Below are 16,882 nucleotides of genomic sequence, written 5' to 3' on the forward strand. Positions count from 1 at the left end.
TTAAAAATGATCAAACATGATAATTTGTGTATAATCCATTATCAGTGTAATCTTATTTTATTAAATGTCATATAACTATAATGTAAATGCTCGATATATATATATATATATTTGTGAATATTATATATATTATTTAAAGGGAGATGACTATCCAGTTTAGTTGGTAAAGCACAAGGTTCTTAACTTTGAGGTCGTGAGATCGAGTCCCACGGAGGGCATTTCATAATTTGGAGGTTTTCTACGGAAGCTGCTCTCAACCTGGTGTTGGGAACAACCTACTATCTTACCTCCCCCTTACCTCATTACATATGAGAACAAGGGACAACCAACCATTTATATTATTTAAAGGCCAACAGCCAGATCAGTTGAAGCGGAAAATAATTAAAGAAACAAAAATGAAATCCCAACAAACCTGTTAGAAAACTGTAATGGAATATGATGTCAGCAGCTGAAATTTGTAATAAATTAATTGTTTTTGGTTATGCAATTTGGTTTTAGTTTGATTTAAATATATAATTTCATAATTTGATTCAATTTTGATTTTTTTATATAGAATTTATTTGCTCGAAATCATTAAAAAAATCAAATCAAACCCTTTTTAAATTATTACAAAATAAATTTAAATAAATAAATCAAAACAGATATTTATTACAATCACTGATATATATATATATACATACAATGGATGGTAGTTGACATGCAGCTGTCAAAATGAATAAGCCTCTCCTCTAACAGACCATCTATTATACTATTTTCCTATTTTCTTAAATAAAAATATACTTCCTGAATTCCTCATTTGGTCATGTTTATGCTATTAAAAGGAGAATGTGGATTGGGATAATTCCTTAATTTACATAATTAAACCCTGGCCATTGTTTTTTATGCTATTTGAGTTCTTTTCCATGGGAAGGATTAGGACATATCATGAAATAATTGCGTTTGGTTGCTTGGATCTTTCTGGTCCTGTTGCCCCTGCTCTCCCTTTGGGTGATTCGAATTCAGAAATTTGATTCGAACTCGAAAAATTTATTCAGTCAAATTAAAATTGTTATATAAAAATTATCTCCATAAAATCAGGGGTGTAGTAAGCAAATTGCCCCTTCCGTCCCCATGTGAAAATTCTTTGCTTTAGCCCATGGATGTATAATACTCAAGGTATAATTATTGATGTCGTCCTCCAATTTTCAAAAGATGAGAAATTAGTCCTTTAATTTTAGTTTATGAGAACATAATGCAAGTAAAAACCATTATTCATATTTCTCTAGGGGAAAAAAGAGACCTAATTAGATTTGACCAACCGGTCCATGCCACTCGGGAGCTCCTAAGCACAACGAAATACAATCCATGCAATTTATTTTACTATTTTTTTGCCTTTTTTCATCGAGGAAAAAAATATTGTAAAAGGGCAGTTTCGTAAATAAAATTATAATATTTTCTTTGAAGCGAGAAAAAAAAACACACTATTTTTTTTGTTTCTAGTGATCCCATAGTAAAGGGGCGAAACCAGATGTAATATCGCTTTCTTGCATTTGGATTGAAATCGCTTCCCCAAAATACCCACAGCTTTCTTCGTAATACCAAGGCATGCCACTAGAGTTAAAAAACCAGCCGTCGACCGCGTCCACGAACACGAACTCGTTCCCCGACTGGGCCGATTCGTAGCTCGTCCCAAGACTCGGCAGCTCCACTATCTGGCTCAGCTCTTCCGGTGTGTCCACATTCAATGAAGACGACGACGTGGAATCGGATAACGACAGCGACAAAGAAGATGAAGTGGCGCTTCTATTGCTGTTGTCACTAGTAGTAGTAGTATTAGTATTACTTGAGAACTCCACGGAAGCAGCTTTGGCCGCGGCGGCTTGGACGTCTCGTGGCGAGTTGGAAACCGGTCGGGGCATCGAGTCGGCGAGTTCGGGGAAGTTGAGAATCGCCGAGTCACCTTTTATGCTCAAGGCGGCCACGTCGTGGGCACGCGCCGCCATTTCGGGAGTCGAGAAGGTGCCCAACCAGATCCGGTTCTTCTTTCGGGGCTCTCGGATTTCGGATACCCATTTACCCCACGCCCGCATTCGTACTCCACGGTAAACCGGATGCCTGCTATTGCTACTATTACTACGCTTCTGCCTCTTCGAATCGGGTGTCGGGTCAGTACTACCCGATGCCCTTTTACCTCCATAAGAGCACGGTGATGGCGGAGATAGAGTAAACGAGCTGTTGCTAACAGTGCTTGACTCAGTTTCCGAGTTTAGCGAGTCACCCATTGCTCGGTTCTCTGGCTCGGAGAGTTCTCTTATTCAATACAATAATGCTAACAGCTAACTGTGCAAAAGAAGCAGCCGAGTTTATGAACAGAAAGAGCAGTGAGAAAGCTTAAAGGGATTTTGTTGTAGAGAGAGAGGGAGGTTTGATCTGAGGAGAAAAGGGAAGGGAGGATAAGTGGGGGTTTTATGAAGGGAAAAAGCAGGAAGAAGGATACGGAGAGAATAACAGCCGAAGGGAAAACGTGTTTATTTAAGTCATGCCCTACAGGCCACACTGATACACGTACGAACACCACCAATCTGCCCTTTTCTTATTCCATTATTATTCATTGTTATAGCCTTCTAAATACTGTATATTTCACATTACTTTTGATTAACTACACGACCAATCACTTAAATTTGTGTTTTTTCCGCTTTCTTCGCTGATTTTAAAAATATAATATATAATCATTTTCATTTTTATTTAATTAAAATGTGATCAGTGCGAGTTAACCGTTGTTAAATATTTTTATAATCACACATTTTATCTATGTTATTTATATATTATCGCAATTTAATTATACTTTTAACCGAATAGTCTATGTATCATAATTCGGTTGCATGACTAACTTTATTTTAATTTATTTTAATCTAATATATTTATTTTTCACCAATCAGAGGGTGACATGTGTTACCCTTTAGTTGTTGGAAAATAAATATATTATATTAAAATAAATTTAGTCCTCCAATTGAATGGTGATACATGGCATGACATGTGGCGCTAGTGAAATGTGGCATCATTCAATTGGAGGATTGAATTTATTAAAAGTATGACTAAATTGAGAGAATATGTAAATAACAATGATCAAATATATGATTATACCAAAATATAATGTTACCAAATTTGTTAACTGTTAATGACAGTTAACACGTGGTCCTTAATTAAATAAAAACTAATGTGACCATATATTATTTTTTAATCAATGTGGAAAAATTGATAAAACACAAACAAAAACAATTAATCATGTAGTTAACCCTATTCTAAATTCACCTAAATTTGAAGATTTATATTTATTTTATCTTTAAAATTTGAAATTAGTTAAATTATATAAAAATAGACTTTGATTTAGTTGTAATATTAAAACAATGTGTTGATATGTAGAGATGATCATGTGTTGGGTCAAGTCAGATTTTGATGCTAATTCGAATATAACATCCATTAATCTATCGCCTATTATTCGATTCGATGCGAGTTTAAGAAAAATTTATTTTTTAAAGAACAAAAACTCAATCTTATAGAATCGAATCGAAACCGTTAAATTAAGATCAAATATATATCCACAACGACGCTGTCGTTTTAAACTTTCACGAGGAAACACGATGAAAGGCAAAACATGCATGAGAACGATTAAATAGTAAAAGAGATTTGATGATATTTGTCCACCTTGCTTGGTTGCTACCTCTGTTATGTCCTATCTGATGAGTAGGTTGACAAGAATATCACCATTCTTGTTCCTCACCAACCCTAAACGCAAGGGTAATTGACCCCACGCCTAGCCTCCTCACCATTTTGGCACTTACGATTTAGGGTTGTTTATTCCAACATTACAGCGCTTCTTAAAGGAAGACTAGGGTCGCTTGTTTGATTTAATCGAAATTACTTGCAAGTAATATATGGTCCGTTTGAGGAAAAATTAGGGTTTTGCTAATTTCGAAATTTTCCTGGTTTATTTCTGGCGTATTTTATGAAAAGAGCCAAAGTTTTGAGTAAGCCTCCTCACATGATGATCTCATTTTTAACTCAATAAATTACAACAAAGGATGGGGAATCCTTTAGATGATGGCTAGATTGTATTGAGTACTTAACTTAGGTTTTTTTTTTGTATAACCACCGTTATCCGATCTATTGATTGATTAATCTGGATCGGGTACTGTAGGAGCAAAGTCGACCTTCTCAATCCAGTTTACTCCAGTCACAATTGTCAGGATTCGAACCTATAAGTTTACTTAAATAATCAAGTACCTCATCCCACTAGATCAACTAGTCGTTGGTACTTAGGTTTTTACTTGAACATTAGTTATAATATAAGTACGAATGTTTGAGTACGAGGCTTTTTGAAATAAATGAAATAAAATTAAAAAAAAAAAATCGGCGAGAGTTAGTTCGATGGTTATATTAAACTAAATGCTTTATTATATTAACATTGATTGTTAAACTTATTTTCTAACAATCATTTTTCAAAAAGATTATTTTTTTAATATACATTTTTGACGTGATGGATATTCGAACTTATTCATAAATTCTGAAGTCATCACCAACTCAAAAATAGTAACATATGTTAATATTATTAAATTATGAATTTTGGACTTTGATTATCATACAGCGTATGGTATGGGGAAAGTATCACTATAAGAAATAATCATCTTTTCCGAATTTTCCTTTTCACATGTCCAATTTGGCCTTATTCCTATGAAAATAATATTATCAAAATAGAACGGTAAACTGGACAAATAATGACTGAAGTACGAGAAAATTTCTCTTTTTTCACTTATGTTTCTAAAGTAAAGAATTTATTATTAATACTATTCATATATAATTGGTCAGACCGCATAGATAAATAGATTTTTTCCATTAAAGACAAATACATGAGTGTTTAAAGCCATATATTTGATTACCAACAACCAGTTGGTTTAATGGGATGAGGCATTATGTCCCTTAAGTAAGGTCAGGGTTTCAAATCCTGGCGTTTGCAAATGGAGCAAACTGGGTTGGGAGGGTCTCCCTCGCCGCTACAATACCCGATCTGGATTAGTCGGTCAATAAATCGGATATCAATGATTAATTCAAAAAAAACCATATATTTGATTAATTTTAATGAAAAAAAATAATGCTTTTGGGATGATTTTCATTTTGCAAGTAAAATAGTTAGAATATAATTGAGATGGTGGGGTGTTTAAAAAAAAGGAAAATTAGAAACTTTTTCGGGTAAATTAGATACAAAACCATTGTTCAATGATCTATTTGATGTTTTAGCAATAGTTTAAGAGTAAAACTAAATATTAACCTTTGTATTAACGACGCCACGGCATCAATCAACCAGAGATAACAGTGGAATGACTGTTTTATTACAAATCGATAATGTTAGTGATTATTTTATTACAAATCAATCACTTTTAAAACTTTAATGGGGAAAACGAAAACTTACAGGAGCACTAATAACCATTGGTGTAGTTTACCCTAAATAATAATGACATATACTCTCTTATTAAAGTTCAAACTTTATTTATTTATTTATTTATTTCATATAAAACAAAATGTTATAAGATTTTACTTATTGGTGGATAAAAAAAATCAACGACTCGTGATGGTTTATTTCAATTAATTTAAATAAAAAATTTATTAAAAATTTTATAGTATTAAACTTGAATTTAGTCGGGACCGTCCTTGATAAATATCACTCGCTCTGTTCGATAAAAGTTATCCATTATTGATTTTTTTGGTCATTTTTTTTAAAATTTTTATCAATAATTATTTAAAATTTATAATTAATAAAATATATTTTAAAAATCTTCGATCAAGTAGTTTTTAAATATATATTATAAAATTTAATTATTTAAAATAATCACGAATAAAGTATTTTAAATTATATGTATGGCAATAGTATAATTGTGAGGTGTCTAATGGAATTTGGTGAAACCAATAAGTCCGTCCAAAGCAACTTTCCATCGTCAAAGAGATTTTTTGACCAATATCCACACATTTGCAACACGTTCTCGGTCGACAACTTAGCTGGCCTCATTTTGTCAAATACCGTGCCCTAGTGTTTGTTTGCCTTTTTTTCAATAAAAAATAATTTAATGTATAATTAAATAATCATTTTAATTTTAATTTTTTTAATTTTGAAGTATTTTGGTTCTTAATAATTTAAAAAAAGAGAGGAAAAATAGAAACCAAAATAAATATTTAGTGAAACATTAAAGATATTTTTTGACATCATGCCTAGATTTTTTTAGATACCATAAGGCTATTCCGTTTATTTTTTTATGCTTTCAAAATTCTTATTAAAAATTAAGGATGAATTATTTATTTGACATTCCACCTATTTTAATATTTTTATTTTGGTCATTTAACTGCTTTGGTTTTTAAAATCATACTTAGTTTTACGTTTTTTTGTAATTTTGATACTCCACTGTTAGGTTTGATCGTCTGTGAAACATAAATGGTTGTTCGTTGACATCATAGACCAAAATTCAAGTTGTGTGCCACAAACGTAGATGTGAATCCAATAAATTAATGTCGATGGCCGAAATAAAATTGTAAAATTTTGTGCGCCGAAACTATAATTTATATTTTCAGAAGGCTTAAATTATATTATTGATTGTTGAGGGGGACTAAAACTGAAATCATTCCATTTTACTGCTTGAATTAGGCCATTTTCAAGAGATGGATAATTAATAGGCTTGGGACACATTTGGGTCTACCAAATTTATTGGTTGGATAGTTAGATTTGTCAGCCAATTTATGGGCTTTTTAACTCCATTTATCACTCTTGATTATGGACCGACCTATACAAAAGGACAAAAGAAATTATTACATTATAAATCATTTGTAACATTACTAATAATAGAACTATATTAGGTGTATTTTACCCATAAAAAATCAATTTATAATCATCGCAAATTAACGACTTCACCTCACTCTCTAAGTCACTCACCAATTCACGTGGATGGTGAGGATAATTCCCATGGCATCCTCAATACGACCTTCGCTCTCGTCGTTTAGGTTCTCCGATAGCGTAACGGCTTCGCGCCACGGCCTTCGCCTTCATCGGCACCTCCTTTTCTCGCATCTCAGCTGTAAGAAACTTCTTCTTTTTTAGTTTTTTTTTAATCAATTCGTTTCCGTTATATGCCTTGGAATTTACTTATTTATATTGTAATTGTTGTTTTTTAAAGTTAATTTAACTTCCGAGAGAAGAATTAGATCGAATTGAGGTTTATAGTTGAATTTCTGGAGTTGATTTTAGATTTTATTTTGAATAGTTTTATATATAAGTTTCTTGAGAAATTTGGAGGCATCTGCATTCTGCATGTAATGCAATTATAATATCTGTTTGGAAGAAAATATCATTAGCTTGTAAAAGTAAGTACCAATATTTGGAGATTACGTTGAATTTTATAGTATTGGAGAAATGACTTCGGATAGATTTGATACGGTATATGTTTTTATTTGAAATTTTATCCAGCGGTTCCGCAGGCGCAATTCTTTGGTTTGAAAGCTTCAAAGCTTTTGAAAACCGCAGGAACAAGGGCGCCTCATGCTGTACAGGCAAGCACGGCTGTGGCGCTAGAAACTGCCCTGGAGTGGATTAAAAAGGACAAAAGAAGAATGCTTCATGTTGTCTACCGAGTTGGGGATTTGGAGCGGACTATCAAGTATGTCTGTTCAAGATATATTGTTTCATTTTATTTGTTAAGCTTGTTAGCAGATTGCTAGATGGAATCCATTTTTCTCTGTGAACAATCTTGTGGTTAGAATTTTTGAACCAAACTCGAATGTAATGTGGTTGCAGATTCCATACAGAGTGCCTGGGAATGAAACTGCTGAGGAAACGAGACATACCGGACGAGAGATACACCAATGCGTTTCTTGGATATGGGCCAGAAGATTCTCACTTTGTTATTGAACTCACTTACAGTAACCTATCATACTACTCTTTGCTTTATTTTTTTCTTCTTCTAAACTTTGATAAGTCTTGAATTTTGCAAATGATTGCTATTTATGAAAATATTGCTCACCCATAGAGTAGTATTAGATATGAGCTCAGTTTTGGATATTCATTTTCCTTGCTGTTGACACTTGACACCAGATTACGGAGTTGACAAGTATGATATTGGAACTGCATTTGGTCATTTTGGTATTGCTGTTGAGGATGTAAGTTTGAACTTTGCTTCCCAAATTGTTTTACCTTTTTACATTTTTAATGAAGATGATAGGATGTGCTGTATCAACCACTAGGTTCGAGTATTCAAAGCTGAATGCTTATATTCTCCTCTGATTAGGTTACCAAGACTGTGGAACTTATAAAGGCTAAGGGTGGAAAAGTAACCAGAGAACCTGGTCCAGTGAAAGGTGGTTCCACTGTAACTGCATTTGTTGAGGATCCTGATGGTTACAAGTTTGAACTGATTGAAAGGTGGCCTACTCCTGAAGCTTTGTGCCAAGTAATGCTACGTGTTGGTGATCTTGAGCGTTCCATTAACTACTACAAGAAGGTGAGATTGCTGCAGAAGCAATGCAATTTTCTTTGAGGGTTACTACATTTTGAGTCTTGTAATGGGTCTTAGTCTCTATCTTCTTTTGTTGCAGGCCTTTGGCATGGAGCTTCTTCGCACACGAGATAATCCAGAGTACAAGGTAAGTAACTATCCTCTATGTTTATTCCGGTCAGAGAATAGGAAAAATTAAAGAATTCCTTTTTTTGGGAAGACTAGGTCTAAAGGGTTGCAACTAAGGATTCAAGTGCGTATACTTTATGTGTGCTTTTTGTCTTGATTAGTTTGATTGACGATAGTATTCATGTAATAACTGGTATGTCGGATATAGCACTGACCTACATTTATGAATTTCCATTTAGTATACGATAGCCATGATGGGCTACGGGCCTGAAGATAAAAATGCTGTGCTTGAGTTGACTTACAACTATGGTGTCACTGAATATGTTAAAGGAAATGGCTATGCTCAGGTACAAATATTTATGGTTTCTTTTCACATATATGTCGAAAGGATTTTTCATTTTTCGTTTGCAACATATTACAGCACGCAGTATGTTTTTTTATTCTATACGGGAACAAAAAGTTAAAGCCACGTTACTCTCAACTCTACAGATTGCGATCGGCACAGATGATGTTTACAAAACTGCAGAGGGAGTCAAACTTTTTGGTGGACAAATTACCCGGGAACCTGGGCCATTACCTGGTATTAACACCCAGATCACAGCATGCTTAGATCCTGATGGTTGGAAGACGGTATGCCTCTCAAAGCATTTATACACTTTTCAGTTCTTTATCGTTCGACAGTATCACCGCCGTATATAGAAAGAAAGAATATCAAGAATGTTTGTGTATCGATTAATTTTGCTTTTTAATTTTTCAGGTTTTTGTTGATAATATCGACTTTCTCAAGGAATTGGAGTGAGTTTTGAACATTTTCTCATATGATCTTCTTAACACTGAAATTCAAAAGCTCAAACGATTTGTGGAAGAAATTTCCTTTATAACTCTGTCAGGTCCATTTTCAGTTTAGTTTTTCTTCTATTTTTGTTTCAGTCAAATTCAACTCTCTTATAGTTAACAATAATATAAAATTATTATTTCATCGGAATTTTTGTTTTTTCCTCTAATTATTTCACAAAACGGCTATAAAAATACAGCAGTATGTAGGACACTCCGTCTCTTAGGAGCCATAAAAACAATCTGCCTCATACCTCAATTCTCATGCATGTCACCCTTTCTTATACTTGGACATTTCTGTGCTCTGATTCTGTGCTCTAATACTTGGACAAGGTGTGAAACACCCTCGACCGAGTTAAGGGTACCGGCACCGAACAGAAGTTCAAGACTCGAGATAGGGTCTCCGATAATCGTCGTCGAAGCGCCCAAGGTGATAAAGACTGCAGCATCGGTTCCATGCCTCAGAGCTAACTCGGGCCTCGTCAAGCCCGGAGATGTTGGAAGGTACTGTATGTTTGCGTATGTGAGTACGTATAAGCTGTTTTAACAAATACTTAATGCCTCGCTTGTATTGAATAGAGCGGCTACTTTAACCTTTGTGTGTTGCAGAATTGTTTCAAGAAAACCCAAAGATGTATGGGCTGTTCGTCTGGCTATTGGCACCTATCTTTTAGATGGTAAGTACTTCAAAGCTTTGGAATTTGATGAATCTGAAGAATGATATTGTGGTTTGATGATATACATCAGATTTTTAAGATAGTATGTCTGATAAAACAAGTAAAACTATAATATTAATGATTTAGGGTTTAGTATGTCTGATATAGTATCATTAAAAATTATTGTTAGTGGTCTTAAGATAATGATAAACGTGCTCAAAGTATATATTCTGAAAGTATTATAATCAAGTATTAATAGGAAGAAAAAAAGTACATCGTAAAACAAAAAAGTACAAACAAATGATACCATGTGGAATATAACATGCTTGCACTTTCCAAGTCTTGGTTCATCGTATCGGTTAGACTAATAATTTTTTTCATCAAATCTGTGTTCCATCCATAAATTTTATATTTTAATTATATATTTTAATTTAATCATTTTCATTCTTATACCTTTCAAATTTTAAAATTTCAATCTTAATCTAAATAATATAATTAAAATATAGAAATCTGAGATTTAAAATAATAAATTGAAGAATAAAAACCATGAACCATTTGGGGTTGGATTGAAGAACATTTTCCAAAACAAAAATGATGTGAAAAAACGTTGTGAAAAAGTATAAAATGACCATAGTTAAATTAAAACTGAAATTTCAAAATATAAAAAACGTAAAGACTATGAAATTAAAGTCCAAAACAAAACAAACTAGTATCGGGACCAATAATCAACGAGTGAAGGAAGTCCGCAATTGCATAGGACTAACTTCGGGACCTCGTGACGACTAAATCCATAACTTTCACATAGTATAGAGATTAATAATAGAAGGGTAACTTATGCGTTTAATATTTAAAATACTAATTTTAGTCTATTTATACATTAACTTTTAATTTTTTCTAAACTATACTTAAAGTTTCTGCCATTAAAAACTTTAATTTATGTCTCATTTTAGTATCACATTCAAAATTTAACATTAAGTTTTGAAAAGATTAAAAACTTAGATACTAAAACAGACCAAAACTAATAGTTTAAGTACTAAACGCGTTAAATTTTTAACGACGAGATATTAAAATGAAACAAAAATTAAACTTTAAATATGATTTTTTTAAAAACTGAAAGTTTAAGTACTAAAACGGACCAAAACTGATAGTTTAGATACTAAATGCGTTGTTTACCCATAATAGAATCTTACCGGTAACAAATCACATGGGTAGACCTCAGCTAACCTGGAAATTAGGTTCAATTCTGATGGGTAGAATTTAGATTAATTTTCACACGGCAAACTGATTTCAAAACAACTCAAAAACAGGTATTACATGCATATATACATATATTCTTGAAAGAATTAACAACTTTCATAAATATTATTTACACGCACAATACTCCCAGCATTCCCTTTTCATACTAATTACAAAGCTAGCCAGTTTTCCCGACATTTTAAGACCAACTACAGGCATAAATTGCATCAGTTTTCGAGAAAGCATATTTAATCACCGGTGGTTTCAGTAGTTCTACATACCTGAAGGAGCTTGAAGCAAATGCTACCGTCAACCGGTTTCGGTTGCACAGGATCGAGACCTGACTAATACTTGAGTCAATAAACAGAAAAAAGAATTCTTAAATTTGACAATTGGTGAATGGGGAATGTTTTATCCCCCCACCTGGTTCGGAACTTCATACACGACATGAAATTGCTTAAAGTCCAATCTTAGCCACTTAGAGCTCCTCGGACCTCTGAAATCCGAGTGGCCACAGTGAAAAGCAAATTGTAGTTTACTGTCTATCTTCTCCGACTATCCTGAACAACTTCTATTGGGGTTTTACATGATACGACAAGCTTGGTGGTTACATATTGTCGGCATACTACCCTGTTAGACTAACCAATCCCACCCAATCTAGTTGAAACCGAAGGCACGGCTCAAATGTAGATAGTAGCAGAATCAAGGACTTAGGGAAAGATATTACCATCACTAGCGTCTTCAGTGTTCACCGGGCGGGATTTAGCAGCCTTTACTAGATCTGCCATGGTTAACACGTAGATAAATATTTGTCTTAAGGTCTTCAAATGCGTCCCTGAATTGTGATTTTCCTAATCTTCCCTCGTGGTGGCACTGTAGGCAGAAATGCATACTGCGAATTAGAACGTAGGAACTGAACATAAACAAAAGATATTGAAGTAATGCACATTGACAGCACAGAACAGCTAACTTATCATCATTCTTATACGACAACGTAGAGAGTATTCTGGTCTTCTCATGTTCAAACACAAAGATATTCAAGTTATGCGCACAAACAAAATAGAAATCGGAAAGACTTTGTAATGGAGAAAAGCAATAAACTCCACGAACTAAACGAGTCCCTCGGAGGCAGCAGATAAAACCATAAATCATGCAAAAATATCCCGTGGGGCAGCAATATAATCCATTAAACATGATTAAATTTACATGAAAGTAGACGGTTTCATCTCTTATATCAAAGTATTTCAAAATAAAGACTTTCGCCTTTTGTTTTCAATATCTAGAATTGATGATTTAGATACAAATAGATCATATCATATAAATTTCCCCAACTTTCCCCACCATAGATACAAAGGTCGCTGAAATATGTTTTGCATGTTTGGTCATGATGCAAGAATACCAGAATTAACTGCATTTGGATAGATGTCCCATTTAATTAGAAACTGATCTATGAGCTAATAAATTACCATTTTCATCATTTGGCAGAAGAAATGCGCTGCAATGATGAAATCAAACTACTTGAAGGTCCGATTTTGTTTCCTTGTCCACGGCCGGAATTAGCAGCATCAGGGGGCAAAGTTGATTTCTGACCATTTCTTTTTGAGGTGCCAGCAGGTGAAAATGAGGACGAGGGAGAATGAGAGGGGAAAATCTGACAAAATAAACATTAAAATTTAAACAACGGAAAGACGCTATAATGCAATGCAATACAAAATTAAGAAGTAAGAAAATATTTCCTAAATAACACAAATCGAAAACAAAGAGGTATATCGACAAATATCTACACAAACAAGAGTTTGGTTAAGATGTAAAGAAGAGTAGGTAGCATAGATTTTCCATATTAATTTGAAAGGCCACACTTACATTTTTATCAAGAGTAGTATCAGAAATCAAATTCTTTCCTGTTGCTGGTTTAAATTGCATATGGACACCATGACCCAAAACATTGCTTGATCGATTGATGTCCGTTGAATAAGTAGCACTGATGCCTCCTGGCAATTAAAGAATGACCCACTCTTAATGTTATTTCCAACCAAAACAAACATCATGAATAGTAGAATTTTTGAAATCATTCTAAAGATAATGATATATACATAAATGATTCATATTATCTATCAATTTCATAAATTATCAGATACGTGCTTCAACAACATTCAAACAATCCCATTATTAAAAGTGGCCAGGCAACTTGTGTTGTGTCTTACCTTCTGCCCCCAACAGAAAGCAAAACCATCAGATACTGTTACCTAGCTTCAGTAACCAAAAACAGAAATAGTAACTACATGGAAGTGTGCCATTTTGTTCTTTAAGTCATCTTTTTAACCAATGTAATCTTATGGATATATAAAATTCAGTTCCCACAAAGAAAGACAATAAAAAATGTACTTTACGGATTAGACTAGACCCATTGACTTGCGAATTTAGAATATATATATATTCTAACGATGAAGAAGATGTTTAAAGGACAAACATTCTGAGAAAGAAAGAGAGGGATATTGAAATTGTACGGGTTTTTGTAAAGAAACTGCTATGATAACCACAATGTAAGGGATAGTAAATATTGGTGAATTATTTAGTTAATTGTTATGTCCAAGATTTAACTTTTCAATATTTTTTCCAAAAGGGAAAATAAACCCATACCATTTAAAAAATTTCTTTACTGAAAAAGAAACAAATGCATACTTTTGATAGACGAAGCAGAAAAGAAAAAAGAAGGTGACCACGATATTAAAGTTCTTTCAACCATGAAGATGTAACTTAGTTACTAAAGACACCATACTCCTCGAATTAAGACCTAGGAGGTCTCTGATTTTGACTTATTACAGGTCTTCTAGGATTCTTTTATCCAATAGATAAAGTCCTCAAAACATCATTCAGTCATTTGAGCACAAAGCTCATCAGCAGGAGCTAACCTTGATGATTATCTGCGCCAACCGGCAATGGCCGACTACTGCTACCTCCAGGAGTTGACTGTAATTGGCGATGAGATCTACTTTTCTGGGCCTGCTGGTACTTGATGATTGTCCAGTCAAATATGTAGTCAAAGTCATAACCTAACACAAAAAAGAACAACAAATTACTTTGTAGCAAAGCATATACAGAAATTTTGATCTATACTCATCATCATTTTCTAGTTCAACATCCTGATACTTAGACCAACAAGCCAAATTGCTTAGGGCTTTTAGCATATTTTAAACAAAAATGTCAAAGGTCATCCCTTTAGTTCACTATCTTTTAGCTCATTACAATTAGTTAAACCTTGCACTTTGAAACAATGAGTCCTTATATGAAAATATAAGATGTAAGAATATAGCATATGTCAACTGTATAAATGTTATGGCCAAGAAATATAAACATTTGACAATTCCAAGCAAGGGGACGGGAATACATGAAAGACAAAAACTGCATTTTACAGAAATAATAGGTAGAATGTATACAAAACTACCTTCACGAGCAAATAAATCACGGAACAGGCGCTTCAAGAATCCATAATCAGGTCGTTGATCAAATGTCAAAGAATGACAATAATGAAAGTAGGATGCAAACTCCACCGGATGAGACTTACCAAGAACCTTGATAAACAGAGGAGTAAACAGAAACCATGTTAATCAAATCATAATTGAACAACATGGAACTCAAAGAAAAAATGATGCAAACACACCTCAATAGGAGTGGACACTTTCTTCTCACTTATTTTATCATATTTCTGCTTCTTTGTGGCAGCTTTCAAACCTTGCCATGGAAGGCTATAGCATGAAACATTTTGGTTGATTTAATATACAGCAACATATACCAATTCATAAAATCACTAAAAAAAGATTCTCTACCTTCCTCTAAGAAAATATAGAAGTACATAGCCAAGTGACTCCAAATCATCCCGCCGACTTTGCTCTGGAACAAAAATATTATAAATCAATAAGCAAGCAAATGAATAAGTTCTTGATCCATCTTTGATGAATCACCAAAAAGGATTACCTATTCCAAGATGTGTGTTGCAACTTGCATAACGTGCAGTGCCAGTTAAATTCTTGTTTTCTCTGTGAGAAGAATTTGTTGTCATAACAGCAATTTAATACTTGCATAACTAAACTGAATATATTCAGCAATTCAAAGAAACACAAAGGTAAGAAATAACAAAATACACTAGAAAACTATACCTATAGGGAATGTGGCGATTAGTAACAGAGTCTCGATATCTTTTCGCAAGCCCAAAATCAATTATGTAGACCTGATTTGCTTTGCGACCAAGTCCCATGAGGAAGTTATCAGGCTTTATATCTCTATGAAGAAATCCCTTCGAGTGAACATATTCAATTCTTGTAATCTAAAAGCATTAAACAATTAAAACACAAAAGTAAGTAAAAAATTACACAACCAATCCAAAATAAAATCAAAATGAAAATGCCACAAATTTATGTTCACCATTTGATCAGCCAACATTAAGACAGTTTTCAGCGAAAATTTCCTGCCACAGTACACAAAAAGATCTTCCAGACTCGGTCCAAGCAAATCGAGAACAAGTACATTTTCTTCCCCGTCAACACCTGACCATTTTATGCTTGGAATTCCACCTAGGAATAAATCAAAATCATCGAAACAAACTCGTCAATTCACAATTCTTAAAAGCTTCAAAAATCAAATAAACAAATATATTCTAAGTAGTAGTACGCCGTACTTCCTCCTTGTAGAATATTGTACAGTTTGGCTTCGTAAAGCAGCTGCGGATGCTTTGTTCTTCTGTTCTCCTGTAAGAGCCAAAATTAAAATAATTTACATAATTTTAAATTTTAAAAATCAAGCAATTATCAATTCAATCTCACATGTCCAGGCTAAGAACTATAAACGTCAACCAGATCATGATTCACGAATCTAAAGAAACACTTACGATCTTAATAGCGACGATCTCAAACGTATCGATGTGCGTAGCTGCCAAAACAAAATCATAAAAAATCACTTTAACATACACAAACAAAAAAATAAATATAAAGAACTAAAAATAAGCGGATGAGACGAACCGAGATAAATTTCACCGAAGGATCCACTACCGATCTTACGGCCGAGCTTGAATTTACCACCGATGATTCTGTCCATGCTTCAACAGGACCGAAGACTCCGATAGATCAGATTCAGATCATTAAAGCTAGAGCTCGAGCTTAGAAGGGGCTTTGATAATGACTTTTTGTTCTGTTTTTTCCTGTGAAAAATCTGAAACCACAAACAAGAGAGGCCTCGCAACAAACACCAGAAAGGAACTGCGTGGATTTTGAGAATGATGAAGAACGGATAAACAAAAGATAAACAAATGTGTGGAGGGTAGTTCGGGGATTTATCGTATGTGATAAAGAAGAACGTTTGCCTGTTGAGTAAAGTCCTGGGTTTCTCGTGATGCGAAAAAAATTAAACTATTCGATATCAGCTTAATTATACTTAGGGTATTTGTTTCAAGTATTATCTCATATTTTCATGTTTGGTTGGTCGAAAATTTCATTTCCGATAATGTTTTTTTAGCAATAGTAG

General features: G+C 33.7%; 3 protein-coding genes across 3 annotated transcripts; 1 reads left to right on the forward strand and 2 right to left on the reverse strand.

Moving 5' to 3' along the window:
- Positions 1-1,471: 1,471 nt before the first annotated feature.
- LOC120124200 (ethylene-responsive transcription factor TINY-like) lies at positions 1,472-2,420 on the reverse strand. The gene has a single exon (XM_039142921.1). It carries the CDS (start codon positions 2,259-2,261, stop codon positions 1,476-1,478), a length of 786 nt encoding a protein of 261 aa, XP_038998852.1. The 5' UTR covers positions 2,262-2,420; the 3' UTR covers positions 1,472-1,475.
- A 4,510-nt stretch (positions 2,421-6,930) lies between these two features.
- On the forward strand, positions 6,931-10,236 carry LOC120124265 (probable lactoylglutathione lyase, chloroplastic). The gene is made up of 11 exons (XM_039142967.1): positions 6,931-7,097; positions 7,487-7,676; positions 7,814-7,938; positions 8,111-8,175; positions 8,304-8,516; positions 8,611-8,658; positions 8,879-8,986; positions 9,129-9,269; positions 9,397-9,434; positions 9,807-9,977; positions 10,083-10,236. The coding sequence occupies exons 1-11, from the start codon at positions 6,968-6,970 to the stop codon at positions 10,192-10,194; spliced, it is 1,341 nt and encodes a 446-aa protein (XP_038998898.1). The 5' UTR covers positions 6,931-6,967; the 3' UTR covers positions 10,195-10,236.
- A 1,287-nt stretch (positions 10,237-11,523) lies between these two features.
- LOC120124266 (casein kinase 1-like protein 3) lies at positions 11,524-16,682 on the reverse strand. Its single transcript, XM_039142968.1, has 13 exons — positions 16,381-16,682; positions 16,251-16,291; positions 16,041-16,110; positions 15,788-15,936; positions 15,523-15,689; positions 15,341-15,402; positions 15,193-15,256; positions 15,027-15,111; positions 14,811-14,937; positions 14,278-14,418; positions 13,229-13,356; positions 12,832-13,016; positions 11,524-12,238 (listed from the first exon to the last, which is right to left on the reverse strand). Exons 1-12 carry the CDS (start codon positions 16,454-16,456, stop codon positions 12,840-12,842), a joined length of 1,287 nt encoding a protein of 428 aa, XP_038998899.1. The 5' UTR covers positions 16,457-16,682; the 3' UTR covers positions 11,524-12,238; positions 12,832-12,839.
- Between the last annotated feature and the right edge of the window lie 200 nt (positions 16,683-16,882).

The sequence above is a fragment of the Hibiscus syriacus genome, unplaced genomic scaffold, assembly GCF_006381635.1.
Source record: "Hibiscus syriacus cultivar Baekdansim isolate YM2019G1 unplaced genomic scaffold, ASM638163v2 tig00110415_pilon, whole genome shotgun sequence".
In the NCBI taxonomy this organism is placed as follows: Eukaryota; Viridiplantae; Streptophyta; class Magnoliopsida; order Malvales; family Malvaceae; genus Hibiscus; species Hibiscus syriacus.

Bases quoted from the DNA above. Each gene is read 5' to 3' on its own strand.
- LOC120124200 (XM_039142921.1), bottom strand. From the start codon at position 2,261: ATGGGTGACTCGCTAAACTCGGAAACTGAGTCAAGCACTGTTAGCAAC.
- LOC120124265 (XM_039142967.1), top strand. From the start codon at position 6,968: ATGGTGAGGATAATTCCCATGGCATCCTCAATACGACCTTCGCTCTCG. The intron at 8,987-9,128 runs GTACAAATATTT...TCAACTCTACAG, and splicing joins AAGGAAATGGCTATGCTCAG to ATTGCGATCGGCACAGATGA. The intron at 9,978-10,082 runs GTACTGTATGTT...TGTGTGTTGCAG, and splicing joins AAGCCCGGAGATGTTGGAAG to AATTGTTTCAAGAAAACCCA.
- LOC120124266 (XM_039142968.1), bottom strand. From the start codon at position 16,456: ATGGACAGAATCATCGGTGGTAAATTCAAGCTCGGCCGTAAGATCGGT. The intron at 15,937-16,040 runs GTACGGCGTACT...ATTTATTCCTAG, and splicing joins CAATATTCTACAAGGAGGAA to GTGGAATTCCAAGCATAAAA. The intron at 15,690-15,787 runs GTGAACATAAAT...TAATGCTTTTAG, and splicing joins TAATGTTGGCTGATCAAATG to ATTACAAGAATTGAATATGT.